At 45.4% G+C, this 22,695-nt stretch overlaps 1 protein-coding gene across 3 annotated transcripts in view; it reads right to left on the bottom strand.

Moving 5' to 3' along the window:
• Positions 1–22,695, bottom strand: part of TBL1X (transducin beta like 1 X-linked) — a 478,333-nt gene that overhangs the window by 38,476 nt on the left and 417,162 nt on the right. For all 3 annotated transcript variants that reach the window (XM_075335487.1, XM_075335485.1, XM_075335486.1), the window contains 3 exons: positions 15,374–15,506; positions 13,768–13,909; positions 11,329–11,392 (listed from right to left, as the gene is read on the bottom strand). In XM_075335487.1, the coding sequence (XP_075191602.1) occupies positions 11,329–11,392; positions 13,768–13,909; positions 15,374–15,506 (339 nt within the window). The remainder of the gene's footprint in view (positions 1–11,328; positions 11,393–13,767; positions 13,910–15,373; positions 15,507–22,695) is intronic.

Here is a 22,695-nt window from a genome sequence, read left to right as displayed (position 1 = left end):
AACTTTTAAAGAATCCCAGGCTCTCAGTTCATTTTTGTTTAACTTCTCAAGTCATCCTTCATGAGTTTCTGAATATACATACCCAATAAATGAATTCTTTCAGTTTAGCTTTGCACAGTCCCTGAAACTGTACACAGGTACTCAAGTCTCCTTTTGGTAGAGTTTTCACAAACTGCTTCATCAGTCCAAGCTTATCGGGAAGTGGAGGAAGGAGAACTTTAGTGGGTATTTCATGTATCCTCTTTGCTGCCCAGAGGAAAAAAAAAAAAAAAAAAAAAAAAAAAACACAAAAAAAAAAAACTTTCAGATCACCACGTTGACCATCCTTGATAGTCAAGCTTCTTTGGAATAAAATCTGAGTAAGTTCTCATAGCTTTCCCTCAAGTGCACAGCATGTCCTACAGGCACTTAAGCATACTTGCTGCCATTGTGCAGTAGCAGCTTTCAAACCTTTTTGAAAAATCAATAAGTTTCCACTCACTTTGTACTCAGTTACATTTTTCTGTCAGCTAGGAACATAACTGCAATACACTAGAGCACAATCTTGAGAAAAGTATTGAAGGAATTCCTCGTCTCTGCCTCTTTACCAGGTAGGGTATTAAGAGCTAGCAGGTTGTTTTCCTTTAGTATACAGCTAAAGTTCTACAGAATGTTTAGGAAGGTCCAATTCCCTGACCATCATTTAATTTGAGCCGTGATAAAAAGGTGCAGCTCGTTGGGAGTAGTATGAAAGCTGTATTTCACATACCTCATCACACAAGAGCGTGGCTTTGATATGGGATGAAATATCTATTCCTCACTATGCACAATAGTGGGTTATTTCAGGCCCATCCTCTTCAATGTTTACTCTTACATCAGTTCGTGCCACATGATAGGTACTAAAGGGTGCAAGTTTGTAATATGTATGGGGGTTGTTAGTAGTGATGAGTGAATGTATTTGTTACTATTCGCAGAGCAGTATGGTACTCGGGCTATTCATTATATTGCGAGTAATGGTGTATTTGCCGCGATATACGAATGACCCACGCAGCTGTTTTGGTGCCCGATTCAGCCAATAAACATGCTGGGCTTCTTAACCAATCACAGTAATGCCGCAGCCATCTTGGTTGTCGCGTTACTGTGTTTGGCTGGCAGCTCAGCATCATAGGCTTTTTAAAAACCTTCCGGCACCATTTAGCGCACACTGCGTCTGGAGCCTGCTTTGTATCAGCGTAGGGATGGAGCTAACAACTGCTAGTGAGAATGTAGGCCTCTTAACACAAATCCCTTTTCAGGGCTGCCTGCAGCATAGGTCAGTGTAGTGTTCAGAGGGACAGATTTCTGACTAGGGAGAGTGTTTAAAGCAGTGTGTCATTACCTCCATTGTACCGTCCAGAAACCAGAATACAATAGCTCTTTTAAGAGCTGATAGTACTGAAAAAAGTCACAGCAGGGAGAGAATAGACTAGAATAGGTAGGGAATCGGGACTGGTTTCTACAATATTGACTTGTGGCATCCAGATCACCCTCATTCATACTTTGCTAGTGGCTTTTGCAAATAATTACAAAGCAGGGCTCTAACAGTGCTGCCTGGTGCAAAGTACTCACTTTCTCCACCATATTTTTGGGGTCCAAGCTTGCTTGGCTTGGGATATCAACATCTGCAAATATGTCAGCAAAACCCAAAATGACAAAAAAGGCAGTTCTTAAGGGACAGTGACGTGGTGTTGTCAGTGGTGGGTAACAAGGCACTGAGTGTCAGGTTAGCAGAAGCTTGATGCATCCACTATGTTCCTTGACAAATTTCCTGGTCTGGAACATAAATACGTGTGGAAGCCAGAAGAGCGAGAGCAGATTCTGTCTTGGATGGCAGACAAGGCCTCTTCACATTTGTCAAGCAGCAACCAATCTTCCATGACCACAGTCTACTGTGGATACACAAAAGGCTGGCCTATACAGTCCTCAACCTGGTCCTCCTTACTCCAGTCAGTCACAGGAGACAAGCTTGCCACTCTGAGGATCTGTTTTGTACGTATCCTTTGGTTGGTTCTGGCCTCTCACCATGCAGCATTGAAGAGGGACGTGAGGAGGAGGCGTGAGTTGATGTGCAAGTATTTGAGGACATCCGGCCAGAAGAGGGCCACTTTGAGGAACATGATTTACTGTCTCCAGCAGTGGAGGCTGATGATTATGAACCAGTTGCCATCAGGTCAGCCTACAATCTCAACTGGGAAGGAGGATGAGATGGAAGATGAGGTGGTCGATGAGTCCACTGATCCGACCTTGACTGTTTACATGCATAGCCAGCACAGAGACAGAAGAAGCTAGTGGTTTGCCCAGAGTGAGAACTGGGTCAACTGTTCCCAAGAGTAACCCCACTGTTGCCCAAGTCAGGGCAAGGGGGTATTCAGCTGCTGTCAGGAATTTATTTTCTGAAAGTCCTTTAGAGAAAAACATTGTAATCTGTAGCATCTGCCATCCAAGTTGAGCAGAGGCCAGGGCAAAGGCAACCTGAGCACCACCAGTATGCAGAACCACATGGCAGCCAAGCACCACAGTTGGTTGACAGAACATCAGAGTACCAAATTTGTATCTGTGGGTCAAACCACTGTCATGTTGCCTGTGCTATGTCCTTCACAATCTGGTGTCCAGGAAGCAGGCGTTCATACATCCTTCCCACGAGGTGCAATTGCACAGACACAGCAATCACCAACCACATCTACTTCCTTGTCTCAGGGAAGCATCCAGTTGTCTGTCCCTGAAATCTTGGAAAGGAAGTGTAAATACCCAGCCACGCACCCACAGGCACAAAACCTAAACTCTCACATTGCCAAATTGCTAGGCATGGAGATGTTGCAGTTTAGGCTTGTGGGAACACGGTTTCTGTGATATCTTGGCTGTGGCTGGCCCATGATAGTGTTCCCAGCTGCCACTAATTTGCCCGTTGTGCCATCCCCGCGTTACACAAGCACTTGTTAAAGAATCTTAACTGCTCTGACCAACACCATAACTGGGAAGGTCCACCTAACAGACATGTGGACAAGCTGTTGTGGACAGGGACAATACATATGTCACGGCACACTAGGTGAACCTGGGGGAGGCTGGAACAAACTCGCAGATGGCAGATGTAGCATCACACATCCTACCGATGCCAAGAATAGCGGGCCCAACTTCTACCAGCATTTCCGCCTCATCATATGCCACTTCCTGTCTTTGTCCTGCTCCTCCTCCTCTGCTGAATTACCCTCCCCATCACTACCTAGCTGTGAGCTGTGCAGCAGTGCATCAGCAAAGCAGCAACACGCTCTGTTGAAGCTGACCTGTTTAAATCACAAACCACACTGCAGCAGAGCTGTGGCAAGTAAAAGGAACAGATTGATCAGTGGCTCTCCCCGCTGCACCTCCAACCCGGCCTTTGAGTTTGACAATGGACGAAACCTGGTGGCAGCTTTAAAGGTCGGCAAGCTGGTACACGTGCCATGCATGGCTCATGTGCTGAACCTAATTCAGAAATTTATAAAAACATACCCTGACTTGCCATACCTATTTGAGAAGGTGCACCATATTAGTGCAAATTTCCACCATTCCTCTGCTTTTGCTGGTCTTACAGCACTGCAAAAGTGTTGCGGATGGGGGCCGGGCCGCTGCAGGGGCTGCTCGGATCCGGGTTCGTTACTGCGGCTTGAGTGGTGGCCGAACCCGGGCTCGTACAGCTGTCTGTCCTCAACTGTAGGAAGGGAATATTTACAGGGGATTGCTTTGTCGGGGACTCCACCCGAGGGTTGCGGTGAGGTATTGGTAGCACCGCCGCTACCTGGTGATGGGATGCCCAGGGCTGATTGAGCAGGGCAGCAGGATGGAATCCCCTCCACGGGTAGGGGAGGTGTAGTCCTGGGGCCCAGGTACACAGGAGTGATGACTTCTGGAGGGGACGTGCCGGGCTGGACCAGGGATCAATGGTGTACTCACAGTTTAAAGAATCACACAAAAGTCCAGTGGTAAACCAAGTTGCCAGTGACCGTCACCTCTGGCGGGTGTATTCGGGTCCCACTCCCAGGTGTAGCAAACAGGGGTCCCTTCCTCCTGCACTCAGCGTGTGTCTTCTCTGGGACAACTCTGCTTGCAATGGGGAAGTCCACTCCCGGTACTCCATGTTTGGGAGCTGTGGCCCGCGAAATCTGACCCTTGGGATTTCTGTGGGTTCTGACGGACACCCTATTCCCCGCGTTGGGCTTCTATTTCACTCCCTGGGCTTCTGTGGAAAAATGCCTGAAATCTTGTCCCCGGCTGGTCGATTAATAAGGGGGCTTGCAACCGTCATCCTAGGGTCCAGGTACCTGACTGTGCACGGCATCCAGACCGGGTTCCCGCTGTCGGCAACGGCGGGCTACAACCCTGCCCCGGTCCACTTAAGTTCTCCCGCGACCGTATCTGTCGCCTATGGTCCTGCTTGCAGTCTGCCACCTAGTCCGGTAGGCCTGGGGCCCCTACCCCTGACTTCACACTCCTCCCCTGTCAACTCCTCACTTCGACTTCAACTCTGTTGTGTTCCCGCCCCTGACACATCAGGACCCCTAGGTGGGCGCTCCCATCTGCTTGGTCCCACCCACTGGTGTGTCCCTATTATCATGGGGAGGTAACTAGGCTTTACTGGCTGTGTGTTGTACCCGGGAGTGGGTTGTGTGTTGGCATGCCAAGGAGGATGGACTACTTCTGTGACTACCTGGTAGTGCCAGGGTGTCGCAAAAGCGCTTTAATTTGCCATGTCAACGACTCATGTGCGACCTGCCCACATGTGGAACTCTACATTCTATATGTTGGCAAGGATTACCGAGCAGCAGAGGGCTGAATATCACCTTCAACATGCTCGTCACACAGTCAGCCACCACACGATTGTTGAGTGGGAGTGGATCGCTGTCATTTGGAGGTTCACAAGAACTTTTAGTACTGCACCAAGCTAGTGTGCGATGATCAGGCCATTATCAGCTTAACCATCCCGCTGCTGTGTCTGTTGAAACAATCACTGCATAATCTCAGAGGAAGCTTTGAGTGTCCAGCATATGGTTAGAGCCAGACTTCCAAATGGGGGGATGCTACCCAGCCTAGCAAATATTCCGAGGCAACATTGGATGAGGAGGAGGAAGAAGAAAAATTGTTTCTGTTCTACCCAGGAGACTCCAATTCTATAAAGGGGACGCTCAAACCCAGCTTCATGTCTGTCCAGCATGGATGGGCTGGAGAGGAGGAGGAGAGTCAGCGTGAGGAGAGGATGGGTGCTCCTCCTAGTGGAGATACAGAACCTTTGCCTGTTTGCAGCTTGGCCCACATGGCACAGTTCATGTGTAAGTGTCTGTGGCAAGACCCCCGTGTGATACAAATTTTATCCAAAAACCTATTCTGGTTGGCCCCCTTTCTGGATCCATGGTACAAGGACAAATTTCCTGCTCTCCTTTTGGAGTCACCAAAGGGTTGCACAATGGAATCCTTTAAGAGCGTCATTGTTGATCAGTTGATAAATACACCACCCTCAGACAATGCTGGCGGCAGAGTTACTGGCTCTTAACACCAAGGATTAATGGGGAGAGACACCAACACCAGGTCCAACAGAGGAAGGGGGAAATATGCGCAAACTGGGCCATTTTCAATAAACCAGGACATCAGCAAGGGCCATCTGTGCCTATAGCAATGCAAAGGAGGGAAAAGTTGCACAACATGTTCAAGGGGTACTTAAGTGACAATACTAGCTTTACCTTGCTGGTAATCCAAAACATGGCACCCTGTTATGAACTGGTAACTATGGACGATCACAAAAAAATCCCATTAATCAGGAAAACAGCAAAACAAGAGTAGTTGGAAACTAAGCTGACCACAATCCCCTATCAGACAACACTAGAAGTAGCAGTGGGATTTTCCTAACACCATCACTGCCAGAGAAACTTGCTACCCCTCAAGGATAGAAATGATTAATCCCAACTTGCCTTGGAGCAGTCCCCAAAGAAATAGCAAGCCCTCAACATGCAACGGTGATGTCAGAAAACAGAAAATATAGATAGCAAAGGTGAGGTCCAATTTACTAGATACAACAGGACAGATTACCAATTGCTGCCAGCAAAAAAAAAAATAAAAATAAAAAAAAAAAAGGACCTAACTCATAGGAAAAAGATACTAAGACCACTGGGTTCCCCAGCTATATCAGGTACTCTTGTGTCAGATACTTTAAAAGTGAACTGCAAATATAGAATGGGAAGAAACAAAATCTCAATAATATTCTAAAGTCCAAATAATCCAAAAATTAACAGGGAGCAAGCTCCTTTTCTTGTTGGAGGAACTGCCCTGCTCGCAAAAGGAGAGATTCTCAAATACAGGAAACCAAAAGGAACCAAATGGAATAGGCAGAAAACAACCTTAAGTGCAATTTCAGCAATCAAGCACAGAAACCCAGCAAACGTATATGGAGTAGATTCAGGCACAGAAGAAATGGGAGAAACTCAAGGGAAAACTTCCAGCTATCTTCAGAAGTAGCAGGAAAACAGAACCCCGGCAGCGGCCAGGCAGAAACTGCTCAAATACACTAGGGTGATTTGCAATATGGTTTCCTGAATTTCCAATTAACTCCAACACCTGTCTGAGTCACAGATTCAGAGAGTCTGCTTCATTACAATTCCTGGCCACCAGAGGGAGCTCCACACCAGCACCCACTTGAATGACATTCACAACAGCACCCCACACTTTGATTAAATAATTTAAAACAAAATGCGGGGTACCCCCAAATTGTATCACTAGCCAAGGTAAAGCAGACAGCTGGGGTCTGGTATTCTCAGACTAGGGAGGTCCATGCTTATTGAATCCTCCTCAGCCTAAAAATAGCAGGCTGCAGCTGCCTTAGAAGTGGCGCATCCATTAGATGCACCAATCCTTGCTTTTCGCTCAGCTCATCTCGTTCCCTGGTGTGGTGGCAAATGGGATAATATATTGGGTTGATACCAGCTGTGTAAAATTCCCTGGCATCAAGCCCTGGCATTAGTGATGTCATGGCATCTATCAGATACCAGACATCACTAACCCAGTCAGTAGTAACAAAAAAAAAAAAAACCCAAACACTTTAACATTCCCTCTAACACCAATTTATTGAAAAGAAAAAAAAAAAATTCCAGGTCCGGCGAAATCCAATAAGGGGGTTCTCGACGATCCATACCATACTCACTGTCTCAGTCAATTAAGAACAGGAAGTTCCCCATTGGTTGGAGTGCAGTGACCTGAGCCATCATCAGGTCAGGCCATGTCACTGTAGGGCATAATGAGCGGCGACATCATGAGGTTAGCCTAGTTCATTACCTGTGATGAACTTCTGAACTAGTGACGTCAGCGCTAGTCACCGAGTTCCATGGCCGCCGCATTCGCACGCGACCTGTGCCGCGAGTCAGTGATGTCAGTCTCAGGCTGCCCGCGAGACTTTATGTGAGAACGCGGCGTCATGGAAGTCAGTGACAAGCGCTGATGTCATGACTAGAGATGAGCGAACCGGTCATGGTTCGGCTCGAGTTCGGTTCGCCGAACGGGGGTCTCGTTAGAGTTCGGTGGTGAAAAAAATGCAGGTTTGTGAGGAAAGTGCAGGCGTAGACATGATGTTGCCTTCATCCAATGTTGATGCCATCGATGTCTAAGAGAGCTGTGCAGATGCACTGGTTTCCCCTTCCAAACCAAATGACCTACCAAGCAAACTGCCTGTTGTGGTTACAGTGGTGGAAGTTGTGCGTGGAAAACCCAGGTGTGACAGCTGTCGCCACAGTCCTAGAAGATGAAGAGCGCGCGGATGCACTGGAAGGGGCAGGCGGTGGATGGTTTGCTCCGCTAGACCACATTGCAGCATGGTGAGCTTCCCACTGGGACATTTATTCATGTGACGATTCATGGAAGAAGTTGTCAAACTGCTGAGGTTTTGCCCTCTACTAACAGAATCACGACAAAATTTACATAGAAAAAGATCGCCCAAATCATGTGATATGTCAAAAAAGGTCCAGGCTAGGCAAGGCTTAGAGGGCATGCGACCTGCTGAGCCCCCCCGACTAGTGCTCAGAGGCAGAGTGGTGGCTGAGGATGCAGTTGTAGACGTACTACCAGTACTACTCCTCTATCCAGGAAGGCGCAAGGTAACTTCGTCGTCAGTAGCATCCTCCTCCACCGCCTCTGTTGACCTCCTCGAGTGCCTGACTGTGGGTTGACAGTAGGTGGGATCTAGAACTTCCTCATCAAGCGTTGTGTTTGCACTCCCCTCACCCTGAGCCTTCTTCTTGTCCTGACCGAATATTTAAGTTGTCATCCCAATCTGCTATCTGCTTCTCATCGTCATCAGCATGTTCCTCATTGTCTATTACAACAGGTGTTACAGTTTATGAATAAGGGTCAACATTATGCTCAGAAACTTGGTCCTCATGGCCTGAATCACAAAGGTTCTGGGCATCACTGCAGACCATTTCCTGGTCTGTACTCACTGTAGCTTGGGAGCACACCTCTGAAACCCAGGCTATAGTGTGACTGAAAAGCTCTGCAGACTCAGCCATCTCTGTTCCACCATACTGTGCAGGGCGGATGGAGACTTCAGAGCTGGGAGAAAGCAAGTGTGTTTGGGATGACAAATCAGAGGACTGGTGTTTTTTGGATGCGGTAGTTGAGGTGGTGGAGAGGGTACTTGGACCACTTGAGATCCATTCAAGCATTTTCTTTTTTTGGCCATCTACCTTTGTTTCAGGTCGTGTCCGTAAAAAAGGGAGCACATCGGATTGTCCACGGTAAGTAGTAGACATCTTACTTTTGCTGGTAGATGGTCTATCTTCAGCAGATGTTAATGGAGCTTTGCCACCTTCCCCACGGACAAACCCTTTTCTTTTTTGCAACACGCCTCTTCCCCTTTCCACCAGCATCTGTCATTTTGCCACTCATTTTGATTGCGACAAGATTGTGCACTTAAAATGTATTAGTAAAAATTGAGAGGTGGTGTAGATTGCAGCGGTGGTCTCTCTTTAACAGCAGAACAACCAACAACTATTCCTGACAATGCAACTACGGCCCTTAAACTGGCAGCATAGTTTGCTAGTGTAATGGCTTAGTAACAATGAGCTTGAGTGTGCAATGCAGTGGTGCTGCAAATAGATTTGCACTAGTGGGACACTAATGGAAGTCCAACAGCCACTTTTAGGATGCCACTAAGTTTACTCAGTGTTTGCTAGTATAATGGCTTAGTAACAGTGAGCTTGAGTGTGCAAAGGGCAGGAGGGTACAGTGGCAGGGTTGTGGGTCAGTGTACAGGAAAGGAAACCTCACTTTCTATCCCTCCTAATGGGGAAATGCAGCGAGGAAGTCCCTGACCTTTGCTACACAGACGCTGTTATCTTCTGTAGCTGTTAAAATCTGTTTCCACGGACCTGACTGTCACCTATGGCTCTGAGCCTGCTATTATTATTAGCCCTTACAAGGGCTAATAGAAACTTCTATGCCTATTCTGTATAGCGCTGTGTGTAGAGCGTACACAGTATCGGCGACAGGAGCTACGCCAGCGGTGACTGACACCCAGACGCAGAAGGGATAATGGCGTCCGGACGGGCAGATACCCGTTTTTATAAATGCAGGGACATGTAACATGGACATCCTATCACACATGCCATTGCTTCTCCGGCTAAAAGTCCACTTAGGTGTGTGTGTGTGTGTGTGTGTGTGTGTGTGTGTGTGTGTGTGTGTGTGTGTGTGTGTGTGTGTGTGTGTGTGTGTGTGTGTGTGTGTGTGTGTGTGTGTGTGTGTGTGTGTGTGTGTGTGTGTGTGTGTGTGTGTGTGTGTGTGTGTCTGACATGTTGCCCCGCCCCACTACAAGCGCGCTTAGGGAAGGGAGACAAGGAAAAAAAAAAAAATGGCGATCGCCATTACCCCAGCAGCAGTGATTTGAATGCGCTGTTCCCGCACACTATACGCTGAAATTTCATAATAGTGCGAGTCACAGAGTGACTTACACTATTACAGCGGAAAGCCAGCTAAAAATTAGCTTGGCTTTTTGCTGCTAGAACCATTCTCAAGTGTAACTAGAACTATCGAGCTTTAGCAAACAGCTCGAGTTCTAGTTCGATCTAGAACAGCCCCCAAAATCACTCGAACCGCGAACTGCAGAACCACGAACCGCGCTCAACTCTAGTCCTGACTTAAGCGGAGATCATCACAGCAAGTAATGACCTGAGCTATCCCACATGCTGTCGGCGCTCATCCTGCAGCTGCTCGCACGCTGCTGTGTGAGTCACTGCGACAAACTGCAGGGGCACCGATAGACTGAAACCACACAAGTTCTTTAGTGTGGCTTCAGAGGATCCCAGAAACCATGTGAGTCAGAAATGCATGCCTGCTTATTCTCCAGGCTCTCCCCATTCAGTTTCATCCCTTTCCCATCCATTTCTGCCTTTTGCTCAGGCCTCCAGATCTTTGTTGGGTCCTGCAAACAAATTTGCAGTTTTCATGTATTTTTATTATATTCACTATTTGGAACGAAGATATGAGTATTACAAAGTACTCGTTAAGAGTATGGCGATTACGAATATTACGGTACTTGCTCATCTCTAGTGTTAGATATCCTAGCGCTATATATCTATATAGCATTGCTTTATTAATATGTCAACTAGTTTAAAAATGCATAGAATTAGTAGAATATGTAAAAGATTTTAAAAAAGCATTGCATACGGATGGCAGATTCATGTCTGACAGGTTTTAACCCGTGCATCTATTGACTTGGATTGGCAAGTATTGGCAGTTTATCGCGGCCATACGCAGCACGCTGCATTTTTTCCTCAGCCAGATTCCAGCTGAGGAAAAAACTCAGATAACCGTGCCTTATTGTTTAACATGGTTGAGAGGGAAACTTTTTATCACATTATACTCCCCAACTTTATACACAGATGTACATGAACACAGCTTTAGTATTTGTGAAAATATTGTTGAGCTTCTGGCAAGTACAGTCGCAGTCATAGTCTACACCTACCTACACAATGCACCATTTTAAACAATCAGCGAAGTAATTACATTGTCCGTGCATTTAAAGCCTGGACAAACTCTGGTATACAGAATTTCCATACTAAGACGCTATTGAGATATTTGATAACATTTCAGAGTTTGAAGAATGTGGTTGACGATTACTGGAAGTAAAATGTTCTGTCTACTTAGACAGTAGAGGCAGCAGTTTACTAACATTCCTGTGTGTAATGCACCACTTCCAATAATTCTTACAGCACACAGAGCTTTACAAATACAGTAGTAATAGTCTGTCAGTGGGAAATTCACACAAGGGGATGAAATTACTTATAGAAATCTAGTTACCATCTTGTGTCCAGATTCTTGCAAAACCATCGTAAGAACCCGTAGCTAAAAGACTGCCTTCCGCCTGTTGGAAAACAAAAAAAAAAAATTTTTTACTGGCACCTGAGACCCTGGATTTAGAGCTCTGCACTGAATGTGCCAAGAATGGAGAAAAGGGGACTAACACTGTTCTAACATACTTAGCACTTAAAGGCTTAAGGACGTGTAATATCTTATGAATTTAATCACTTGCTTGTGATTAGACCTTAACGCCTAATTTTTTTTTAATTTAATTTTTTTTTTTATTTAATCTATATGGCATATGCATAACCCAAAAACTCCCCTCTTCGCACAGAGTTCCTGAGCTCCCTTTAATGATCAGCCTAATCTTAGAGAGCAGTGTATGACTATGAATTTACAGCGCAATGCTCTTCTCCATCCCCCCTCTTCATTAATCTCTGATCAGTGCAGAGAATAAACCAGAAGGTGAACCGTGTTCACCATCCTTCTACATATTCAAAGTCATTGGAAGCATTAGAAATAAGTGTGGAAAGCAGAGCAGTCTGTGCGAGAGGGGGAATAAAGAGGAGGAGTCAGTGTCAGGTGAGTAGTGTGAGGAATGAGTAACATGGAGGCATAGAGAACAATCTGTATAACTGAGCAGGGAAGGGATTAGAATATCATGGGACGCAATCTATAAAAAAACTGAGCCGGTTAGAGATTGGAGAACCATGGAGTGCAATCTGTATAACTGAACAGTCTGTATAACTAGCGTTATAGCGTTGGTGGAAATGGGGTATATACCGTGCTGATACTCAATAGTATATTAATGATTTTATTTGTTCGTACAGGTCTACACATTTCAGAGACATCCATCTCCTTCCTCAGGACATCAAAGGAACAATAAGTATTGTTCCTTTGATGTCCTGAGGAAGTAGATGTCTCTGAAACGCGTAGACCTGTTTGAACAATAAAGGAATCATTAATATACTATTGAGTATCAGCGCAGTATATACCCAATTTCCACCTACGCTATACTACATACTCTATACCTTGTCGCTGTGGCTGATACCACTACTGAATGTGCTACATAGGGCTTTTGACTTTCACAGAAAAAGATGTGTACCGTGATCCTTGTGTCTGATATTCCTACCGGGTAAGACCCTATTGCACCCTCTCTTCCACAGTGCCATCTATCTGTATAACTGAGGGAGGCAGAGATTGGGGAACCATTAGGACCAGTCTAACTGAGCTGGTTATAGATTGCTTCCCAATCTGTATAACTCAGCCAGTCAAAGTTGGGAAACTATTAGGAGCAATTTGTATAACGGAGCTGGGCAGAGATTGCTCCCCATGTTTACTGAATCTATATAACTGAAGCAGGCAGAAATTGGGGAGCAGATTATGTAATAAAGATGGTGAATGGGGAGCAGCCTACATGAAAGGGGGCATAGAGAACAATCTGGGTGACAAAGGGAGAGCGTAATGTGAGAACATCATTGGTCTGTATCTCAGAATTTTTGAGAGGGGAGACATGGGAGGAATCTGAGTTTCAAAAATGTGCGTCAGTCACACTGTGCTGATCCTACAGGGAGTAATAATGATAATTGTATTTATATAGTGCCAACATACTGTATTCCACAGCACTTTGATTAAGCATGTACAGACAAAAAAACGACAATAAGCTAAAATAGTACAACAGTTATAGGAGGAGCGAGGGTCCTGCTCAATATTACAATCTATAAAAGGAAACCGGGGAGGGGGCAGGCACTATAGGTAGAATATGTTTGAATTGTATGGTTCAACCATCATTATAATAGGGGTTTTCATATAACACTGCATGATCCAGTCAACCTGTGACTGTCCAAGTGCAATTATCAGGTGCTTTCGGGTGACTGGAGGATACATAGCAGCGACCAGATGCTGAGTAAAATTTAGAAAGGGGAAACAGTGGGGAAATAGATTAGTGAATTGAGCGAGCATTCTAAAGAGGTGTTTTTTTTTTTTAAAGCATGCTTAAAAACGTGGGAGCTAGGCATCAGATTGGGGTAGTGCATTCCAGAAAATTTGTGAGGCATGTGAGAAGTCTAGTAGATAGAGGGTTAAGGTTTAGATTATGGAGGTTGTTTGCCTTCAATCAGTTGTAGACTGGAGAGGTCAGTTATGGTTATCAACAAAAAGGGAGGAGAGAGTGGGGCAGAACTGGAGAGCTTTGTTTGTGATAGATAAATATGTATTGTATTCTGTAGCAAATGGACAACCAGTGCAATCACTTCACAAGGTGGAGGCATCAGTGAAGGGGCTGGACAGAAATATGACCATGGCAGCACCAGTGAGATCAGTATTACATGTACATCAGTTAGATAGCGGTAGAGTTATGGAGTTATATTTAAAAAACCCCTAGAATATTGTATAGTGGTTAAGAAAAGTAGTATTTTACAATGTGTTAAAATAACTTACATTCCAGTCCAATGAGGTGACGTCTTTGTTGCTTGGAACATCCTGTCCACCTTCTCGTATACAGTGCCGTAACACTAGCTGCGTGGAGTTACTACTATTGTTTTCATTCAGATTCCATATTCTTGCTGTCGAGTCCCCTGATCTTTAGAAGGGAAAAAAAAAAAAAGTCAATTTAGAAAAAGGAACTTTAGCTCATATTGTCATCTCCCATAATACATGCATTATGTATTAGTTAACTATTGAATTCTACATACGTATTTGCCAACTTAAAAAAAAAAAAAAATCTTTGATAAAGTGGAGGAAGTGGAGAAAGTGATTTATCAAACAGTTGTCCTTTCACAAATTGATACCTCAAAAGAGCAGCTACACAGTTGCATACCTTTTTAGCCTCATACTTTGTGTTAACTAGTCAGTTACAATTAGTGATGGGGCAGACATGCAGATACCCAGGATTAGCGGGTCCAACTATTAAAAAAAAACCAAAACACAAAAAACACACAAACACCCCAGTTCAGGTCCGGAGTCTATTCTGACACTGTGCACGCGTGTCTTCCTGTATTATGATAACCAGCACAGAAAGCATATGGCTACAGGCTGTAGCCCCCAGCTGTGCGCTTATCTTTGCGGTGTGTGTCAAAATAAGAGGAATTGGATGTGCTTTTTAAAGAAAAAAAGGCGTGCGGTCCTCAACCAATTTTGATACTGAGCCATGATCAAGCCGACAGCTGGGAGACATTATTCCCATTCTTATTGGGACCCCCAGCCTAAACATAGCAGCCTGCAGCTGTCCAGGATTTTTGCATTAATTAGATGCACAAATCCTGGAACTCAGCTCATCCAGATTGCCCTGGTGTAGCACACTTTAAATTTGCTTAAATTTTTTTTTAAAAAAAGTCACATGCAGTACCTCTTTATTTTGATACACAGCCAAGATAAGTGCACAGCTGGGGGCTGCAGCCATATGCTTTATCTGTGATGGGTGTCATAATACGAGGGGACGCTGCCAATTTTTTTTTTGTAAATGCTGCATTTTACAGTTCAAGCAAAATGGATGGGATTAATAGAAACCTGTCCACTGCTTTTTTATGCCACCTTTACTGACCTGCTGGGCATTTTTTTAAAACCACTCCCTGTCACTCTTGCGGGTACACTGACTCTTCTGTGCGTAATTTCCCCATAGACTTGCATTAGATGCAAAAAATCCACAGGTAAAAGACGCATATGCATATAGTCCCCAACTAATTATGTCATACTAGCAAGTTTCTAAAATCAAACCCTTTTATTTAAAAAGCATGTCATACCAAACAGAACCCCCCCCCAAAAAAAAACAAAAAAAAAAACAAAAATGCGATTAAAAAGCCCCCTCAAACACTTAACACAAGGAGGCAATGAAAAAAAAATGCAGGTAAACTAATATGCAAAAATACTGCAGTGTCAAAAACTCAACACTGATCATGGCCTTAAAGAATTGACATGTTGAGTATTTAAATGCTGCAGTTCTCAGTCAGGAAATAAAACAAATCACGTGCATGAGATTTCTGAAATAGTTTTGCTCTTGCTGGTTTCTTTGGTTGGAATATTACTATTTAAATTGCTGTTTTCTTACCCAGATGCTAATAGATCAGTGACAGGATTCCAGGCACAGATGAATACTTCTGATTCATGTCCACGGAGGACTGTTGCCCTGTTTGATGGAATTTCCACATCACCATCAATTTCCATTGGTTCTGCATGATTATCTGGAAAGTACATGAGAATCTTGTTACATGTCCAATATCACTCAATGGTTATATAATGATTCTGTCAGCGGCTGGTATGAAGAATCATTTTTAAGCTTGTTCAGTGTCTATTTGAAATTCAACGAAAGCATTAAAATAAAATTGAATTGTAAAAATTCCAATAGTCAAATAGTTTCCCATGTTATGCGGTAAGATACATTTACGATGCTTTATGAAAAGTTCTAAGATAACGGCAGTTTGAAAATATGATTACCGTTATAAACCAATACTACAAAAGATGTTCATGATTGTTACAGTTATTCAGAAATTAGTGCCTATTCAGGTTGGGGAAAAAACAAAAACCAAAAACCGACTCTGCAGTGTTAGGCTATGTTCACATGTCCTCTAAGCATTTCTGTTTTTGCATCCGCTGGGAAAATGCAAAAACTGATCCGTAATTGGTCGATTGACTAAGGACAGATCAGTTAATGGATTGGTCAAAACTTGTCATCCATTAGGTTCAATCCACCAGCCACCCTTTGTTGACGAGCGAAAAGTTCTGCAAGCAGAAGTGTTTTTGTGTGAATGCAAATACAGATCGCTAACAGATCTATTAGAGCATAATGGAGTGAGCAATGGATCCGCTAGGTGAATGGATGTTTTACTAATGGATCCATTAGTAAAACATCTCCCATTATGTTATAATGCATCTGTTGCCTATACACGCTTGATAGATTAGAATAGGATAAGATAAATAGACAGATAGATATGCAACACATAATATCCCAACCCCCTGCATAATGTAAGCTTACACCCTTTAGTGACTTTCCTGAGGCACTAAATTGTGGTGTTTAGGTTTGTTTTCAGCACCAAATACTTAAAAACATGCCCCCCTCCCCCCAAATTGGATCACCAGCCAAGGTAAAGCTGACAGCTGGGGTCTGGTATTCTCAGGCTAGTCAGGCCAATGGTTTTTGGGGCCTACTAAGCCTAAAAGTAGACTGCAATGGCCACAGAAGTGCACTAATCCTGGTCCTTTGCCTTGGCTCATTCCATTGCCCTAATGGGGTGGCAATTGGAGATTAGCAAACCGGTCGTGGTTCAGCTCGAGTTCGGTTCGTCGAACGGAGGTCTCGTTCGAGTTCAGTTCGTCGAACGAAACTCGAACCGCATAGGAAACAATGGCAGGCATTCACAAACCTAAAAACACCTAGAAAAACACCCTCAAAGGTGTCCAAGAGGTGACAAACAACTCACAACACAAACACATGGGAAAGTGACAAGGACATCTACTCATCTGAAAACAAAAGAGCTGGACAAGGAAAAAGAGGAGGAGACAGATATAGGCATGGCACGCCCTTCTAAAATCATGTAAAACACCGCAAGGTGACTCCAAGCGGAGTCTCCCTTTTTTCCAAAAATTGGGCCAAACAGACACCCACCCCTTCAGTGGCAGCAGTTGTGCCCCAGATGTACACTTCACAGCTAGATTTGCATCAAGCACATTCAAAAATACGCCATTCTTATCCGTCCCCAGGATGACACCGTGGTAGGTAGCAAAGTCTTTGCTGAACCATGACTTGTTCATCTTGGCTCCTTTTTAAAAACACAGCAAGCAAGGGTTACTCCAAGCGGAGTCTCCCTTTTTTCCAAACATTGGGCCACACAGACACTAACCCCATCAGTGGCAGCACTTGTGCCCTAGTTGCAAACAGGATGTTTTGATTTGCATCAAGCACATTCAAAATCCACAAGCATTTACTCTCCCCAGGATGACACAGGGGTAGTAAATTCCTTATGGATCCATGACTTGTTCATTATGATGAACGTTAGTCTGTCCACATTGTCACTGGACAGACGCGTGCGCTTATCTGTCAGCGCACACCCAGCAGCACTGAAGACACGTTCAGAGACAACACTGGCAGCGGGACACGACAAAATCTCCAAGGCGTAACTGGAGAGCTCTGGCCATTTTTCTAGATTTAAAGCCCAAAAGGAGCAAGGCTCCATTTGCAAAGTCATGGCATCAATGTTCATTTGGAGATACTCCTGTATCATCCTCTCCAGCCGTTGACTATGTGTCAGACTTGTTGTGTCTGGTGGCCTTGCAAAGGAGGGTCTAAAAAAAATTATGAAAAGATTCCATAAAATTGCTGTTACCAGCACCAGATACGGTGCTACTGGTATGGGTAGACTGTTGAAGATGACGAGACCATCCCATGTTTGTCAAGTTACAACTGGGAGATTCACTCCCTGCACCTGCACGGTTGTTTGGTGGAAAAGCCGAGCTAAGATCGAGTAACAGCTTCTGCTGATACTCCTGCATACGTGCGTCCCTTTCTATGGCTGGAATTATGTCACAAAATTGGACTTGTACCGGGGATCTATTGGTGTGGCAAGCCAGTAGTCATCATCACTTCTAATTTTGACAATACGAGGGTCATGTTGGAGGTAGTGCAGCAAGAAAGCACTCGTGTCTTGCGCAGCCATGCGGACCAAGTTCACGCTGTGTTTGTGGCATAGAGGTGCTAACGTTTCTTTCTTCCTCTGACATCTCCCCTCAACCTCTTTCAATAGAAATTTGACCAAGGTCTCCCTCATCCGCTGAGTCTTCCATGTCCATGGACAGTTCGTCCTCCATTTCTTCATGTTCTCCTGCACCTTCCTCAACATTTCGCCTGCTACCATGCGCCCTTGTTGATCCCTGTCCCCCATGGTCCCACGCCTGCCGCGTTGGTGATGATGAACGTCTGAACCTTGGTGATGTTGTGTCTTGCGCATATGAATCCTCCTGTAGTTCCTCCCCTTCCTGTTGTCCCATCCGCTGACTCCGAATAGTGTTTAGCGTGTGCTCTAGCATGTAAATGACTGGAATTGTCATGCTGATAATGGCATTGTCAGCGCTAAACATATTCGTCGCCATGTCGAAACTGTGCAGAAGGGTGCATAGGTCCTTGATCTGAGACCACTCCATCAGGGTGATCTGCCCCACCTCTGCATCTCGATGGCCCAGGCTATACATCATGACGTATTGCACCAGGGCTCGGCAGTGCTGCCAGTCGCTGTAACATGTGGAGAGTCGAATTCCAGCGTGTCGCCACATCGCATTTCAGGCGATGAACCGGCAGGCCGAAAGACTTCTGGAGCGATGCAAGTCGCTCAGCTGCGGCGGTTGAATGGCGGAAGTGAGCAGACAGTTTTCGTGCCCTGGTCAGAAGGCCATCTAGGCCAGGATAGTGTGTTAAAAATTGCTGGACAACAAGGTTCAACACGTGAGCCATACAAGGCACGTGTGTCACCTTGCCCAGGCGAAGGGCCGCACCCAGGTTTGCAGCATTGTCGCACACGGCCTTACCAGGCTGCAGGTTGAGTGGAGACAACCATTTATTAAACTCGGACCGCAGAGCTGACCACAACTCAGCTGCTGTGTGACTCCTATTCCCAAGACATGTCAAGCTAAAGACCGCCTGATGCCGCTGCTCTCTGCTGCCAGCATAGTAATGAGGGGTGCGCGATTCCTTCTGTGCAGTGAGAACGCTGGTGGCCTGACCAGGCAGGCTTGGGGCAGAGGTGGAGGACCCAGATGAGGTGGAGGAGGCAGAAGCAGTGGCGGAACTTGGACAGACAGGATTGACACACAAGTCGTGGGGACGGCAAGACTTGTGCAGCAGACCCTTCACCATCTATCACCATAGTTACCCAGTGCCCAGTCAGCGACATGCAACGTCCCTGTCCATGCTTACTGGTCCAAGTGACGGTGGTGAAATGCACCCATTCACACACAGTTTCTCAAGGAAGCGGTGATGTTGTGTGCGACATGCTGGTGTAGCGCGGGCACACCTTTCTTAGAGAAGTAGTGGCGACTGGGCATCTGGTACTGTGGCACAGCGACAGACATAAGGTCTCTAAAATCCTGTGAGTCCACCAGGCGGAAAGCCAGCATTTTGGTAGCCAAGAGCTTACAGAGGGATAAAGTCAACCTCTTAGCTTTGTCATGGGTCGCAGGAAATGGCCTTTTATTTGTCCACATCTGAGGGACAGAGATCTGGCTGCTGTGTGTAGACGGTGGTGAGTAGGGTGTCCCTGGAAAAATGCAGCTTTGTGAGGAAAGTGCAGGCGTAGACATGATGTCGCCTTCATCCAACGTTGATGCCATCGATGTCTGAGAGAGCTGTACACGTACTTGTTTCCCCTTCCAAATCAACTGACGACCTACCAAGCAAACTGCCTGTTGCGGTTACAGTGGTGGAAGTTGTGCGTGGAAAACCAGGTGTGACAGCTGTCCCCACAGTCCTAGAAGATGAAGAGCGCGCGGATGCACTAGAAGGGGCAGGCGGTGGATGGTTCGCTCCGCTAGGCCACATTGCAGCACGGTGAGCTTCCCACCGGGACATATAATATTTATTCATGTGACGATTCATGGAAGAAGTTTTCAAACTGCTGAGGTTTTGCCCTCTACTAACAGAATCATGACATTTTACAGATCACATAATTTGGGCGATCTTTTGCTATGTCAAAAAAGGACCAGGCTAGGCAAGGCTTAGAGGGCATGCGACCTGCTGATCCACCCCGACTAGTGTTCAGAGGCACAGTGGTGGCTGAGGATGCAGTTGTAGACGTGCTACCAGTACCCCTACTCTGTTCAGGAAGGCGCAAGGTAACTTCATTGTCAGTTGCATCCTCCTCCACAGTCTCTGTTGACCTCCTCGAGGACCTGACTGTGGGTTGACAGTAGGTGGGATCTAGAACTTCCTCATCAATTGTTGTGTTTGCACTCTCCTCCCCCTCAGACCGAGCCTCTTCTTGCCCTGACCGAATATTTAAGTTGTCATCCCAATCGGGTATCTGCGTCTCATCATCATCAGTATGTTCCTCATTGTCTATAACAACAGGTGTTACAGTTTGTGAAAAAGGGTCAACATTATGCTCAGAAACTTGGTCCTCACGGCCTGAATCAGAGTCAAAAAGGTTCTGGGCATCACTGCAGACCATTTCCTGGTCTGTACTCACTGTAGCTTGGGAGCAGACTTCTGATTCCCAGGCTATAGTGTGACTGAACAGCTCTGCAGACTCAGCCATCTCAGTTCCACCATACTGTGCAGGGCAGTTGAAGACTTCAGAGCTGGGAGAATGCAAGTTTGATTGGGATGACAACTCAGAGGACTGGTGTTTTTTGGATGCGGTAGTTGAGGTGGCGCAGAGGGCACTTGTTGGACCACTTGAGATCCATTCAAGCATTTTCTTTTTTTGGCCATCATCTACCTTTGTTCCAGTTGTTCGTGTCCGTAAAAAAGGGAGCACATCGGATTGTCCACGGTAAGTAGTAGACATCTTACTTTTGCTGGAAGATGGTCTATCTTCACAGATGTTAATGGAGCTTTGCCACCTTCCCCACGGACAAACCCTTTTTTTCCTTTTCCAACACGCCTCTTCCCCTTTCCACCAGCATCTGTCATTTTGCCACTCATTTTGATTGCGACAAGATTGTGCACTGAAAATGTGGTAGTAAAAATTGAGAGGTGGTGTAGATTGCAGCGGTGGTCTAGCTTTATTAACAGCAGAATAAACAACAATATTATCCCTGACAATGCAACTACGGCCCTTAAACTGGCAGCAGTGTTTGTTACTAAGCCATTATACTAGCAATGAGTTGAAATGTGCGATGCAGGCAGACGTGCTGCAAATATCTTTGCACTAGTGGGACAATACAGAAGTCCAACAGTCACTTTTATGATGCCACTAAGTTCACTCAGTGTTTGCTAGTAAAATGGCTTAGTAACAATGAGTTGGAGTGTGCAAAGGGCAGGAGGGTACAGTGGCAGGGTTGTGGGTCTCTGGGTAGAGGAAAGGAAGCCTGCCTTTCTATCCCTCCTAATGGGGAAATGCAGCGAGGAAATCCCTGACCTTAGCTACATAGACGCTGTCATCTTGTGTAGCTGTTAAACTCTGTATTCACGGACCTGTCACCTATGGCTCTGACCCTGCCGGTATTAGCCCTTAAAAGGACTGATAGAAAGTGCTATCCCTATGCTGTACAGCGCTGTGTATAGAGCGTACACAGCAGTATCGGAGATAGGCGCTGCGCCAGCGGTGACTGACACCTTGGATGCAGAAGAGATAATGGCGTCCGGACGGGCAGATACTCGTTTTTATAATGCAGGGACATGTGACATGGACATCCTATCACACATGCCGTTGCTTCTCTTGCTAAAAGTCCACTTAGCTGTGTGTGTGTCTGGGATTGGCTGACATGATGGCCCGCCCCACTACACGCGCGCGCTTAGGGAAGGAAGACAAGGAAAAAAAAAAAAAAAAAAAAAATGGCGATCGCCATTATTTATACAGCAGTGATCTGAAGGCGCTGTTCCCGCACACTATACACTGAAATTTCATAATAGTGTGAGTCACAGAGTGACTTACACTATTACAGCTGAAAGCCAGCTAGTAATTAGCTGGTCTTTTTGCTGCTAGAACCGTTCTCGAACGTATCTAGAACTATCGAGCTTTAGCAAAAAGCTCGAGTTCTAGTTCGATCTAGAACAGCCCCCAAAATCACTTGAGCCGTGAACTGGAGAACCTCGAACCGCGCTTAACTCTAGTGGCAATATATGGGGTTTATGCCAGCTGTGAATTGTCACCTAGCATCAAGCCCTGGTATTAATGGGTGTACCTGTAGCAGAAACCCTCATTACAAATCCAGTAGTTGAAAAGAGAAATATGTAATTACTTACCGGTAATGTTTTTTTTCTGAACCCATAATGGCACCACGAGAGAGGATCTGCCCTTTAAGGACAGAAAAACCTACAGGATAACAAAAAAAAAAAAAAAAAAAGGCGGCACCTCTCCCCGCATCAGTTGATTACAGAGCATGAAAGGACCTCCGATTGAAAAGGTTAATACAACATATGGTGACCACCAGAATACCTCTGAAAAAGTAAAGATGAAAACTGACAAAATAAAAAAACACCCAGTGCAGGGAGTATAAGCGTGCAGTCACACCAAAAACAACACACATTACCAGTAAGTAATTAATTTTTCCTTCACCCTATGACGGCACCACGAGTAGATTACAGCAATGAAGAAACTAGGGAGGGACTACAGCATGCAGAACCCTTATCCCAAAGGTGGTCAGAAAAGGATAGATCCAACCTATAATGTGTGTAATATGTTAAGGGAGACGACCATATAGCCACTTTGCTCAATGGAGACA

Source organism: Anomaloglossus baeobatrachus, chromosome 2 (genome assembly GCF_048569485.1).
Source record: "Anomaloglossus baeobatrachus isolate aAnoBae1 chromosome 2, aAnoBae1.hap1, whole genome shotgun sequence".
Classification (NCBI taxonomy): Eukaryota; Metazoa; Chordata; class Amphibia; order Anura; family Aromobatidae; genus Anomaloglossus; species Anomaloglossus baeobatrachus.
This window is presented reverse-complemented; position numbering and strand designations above follow the sequence as displayed.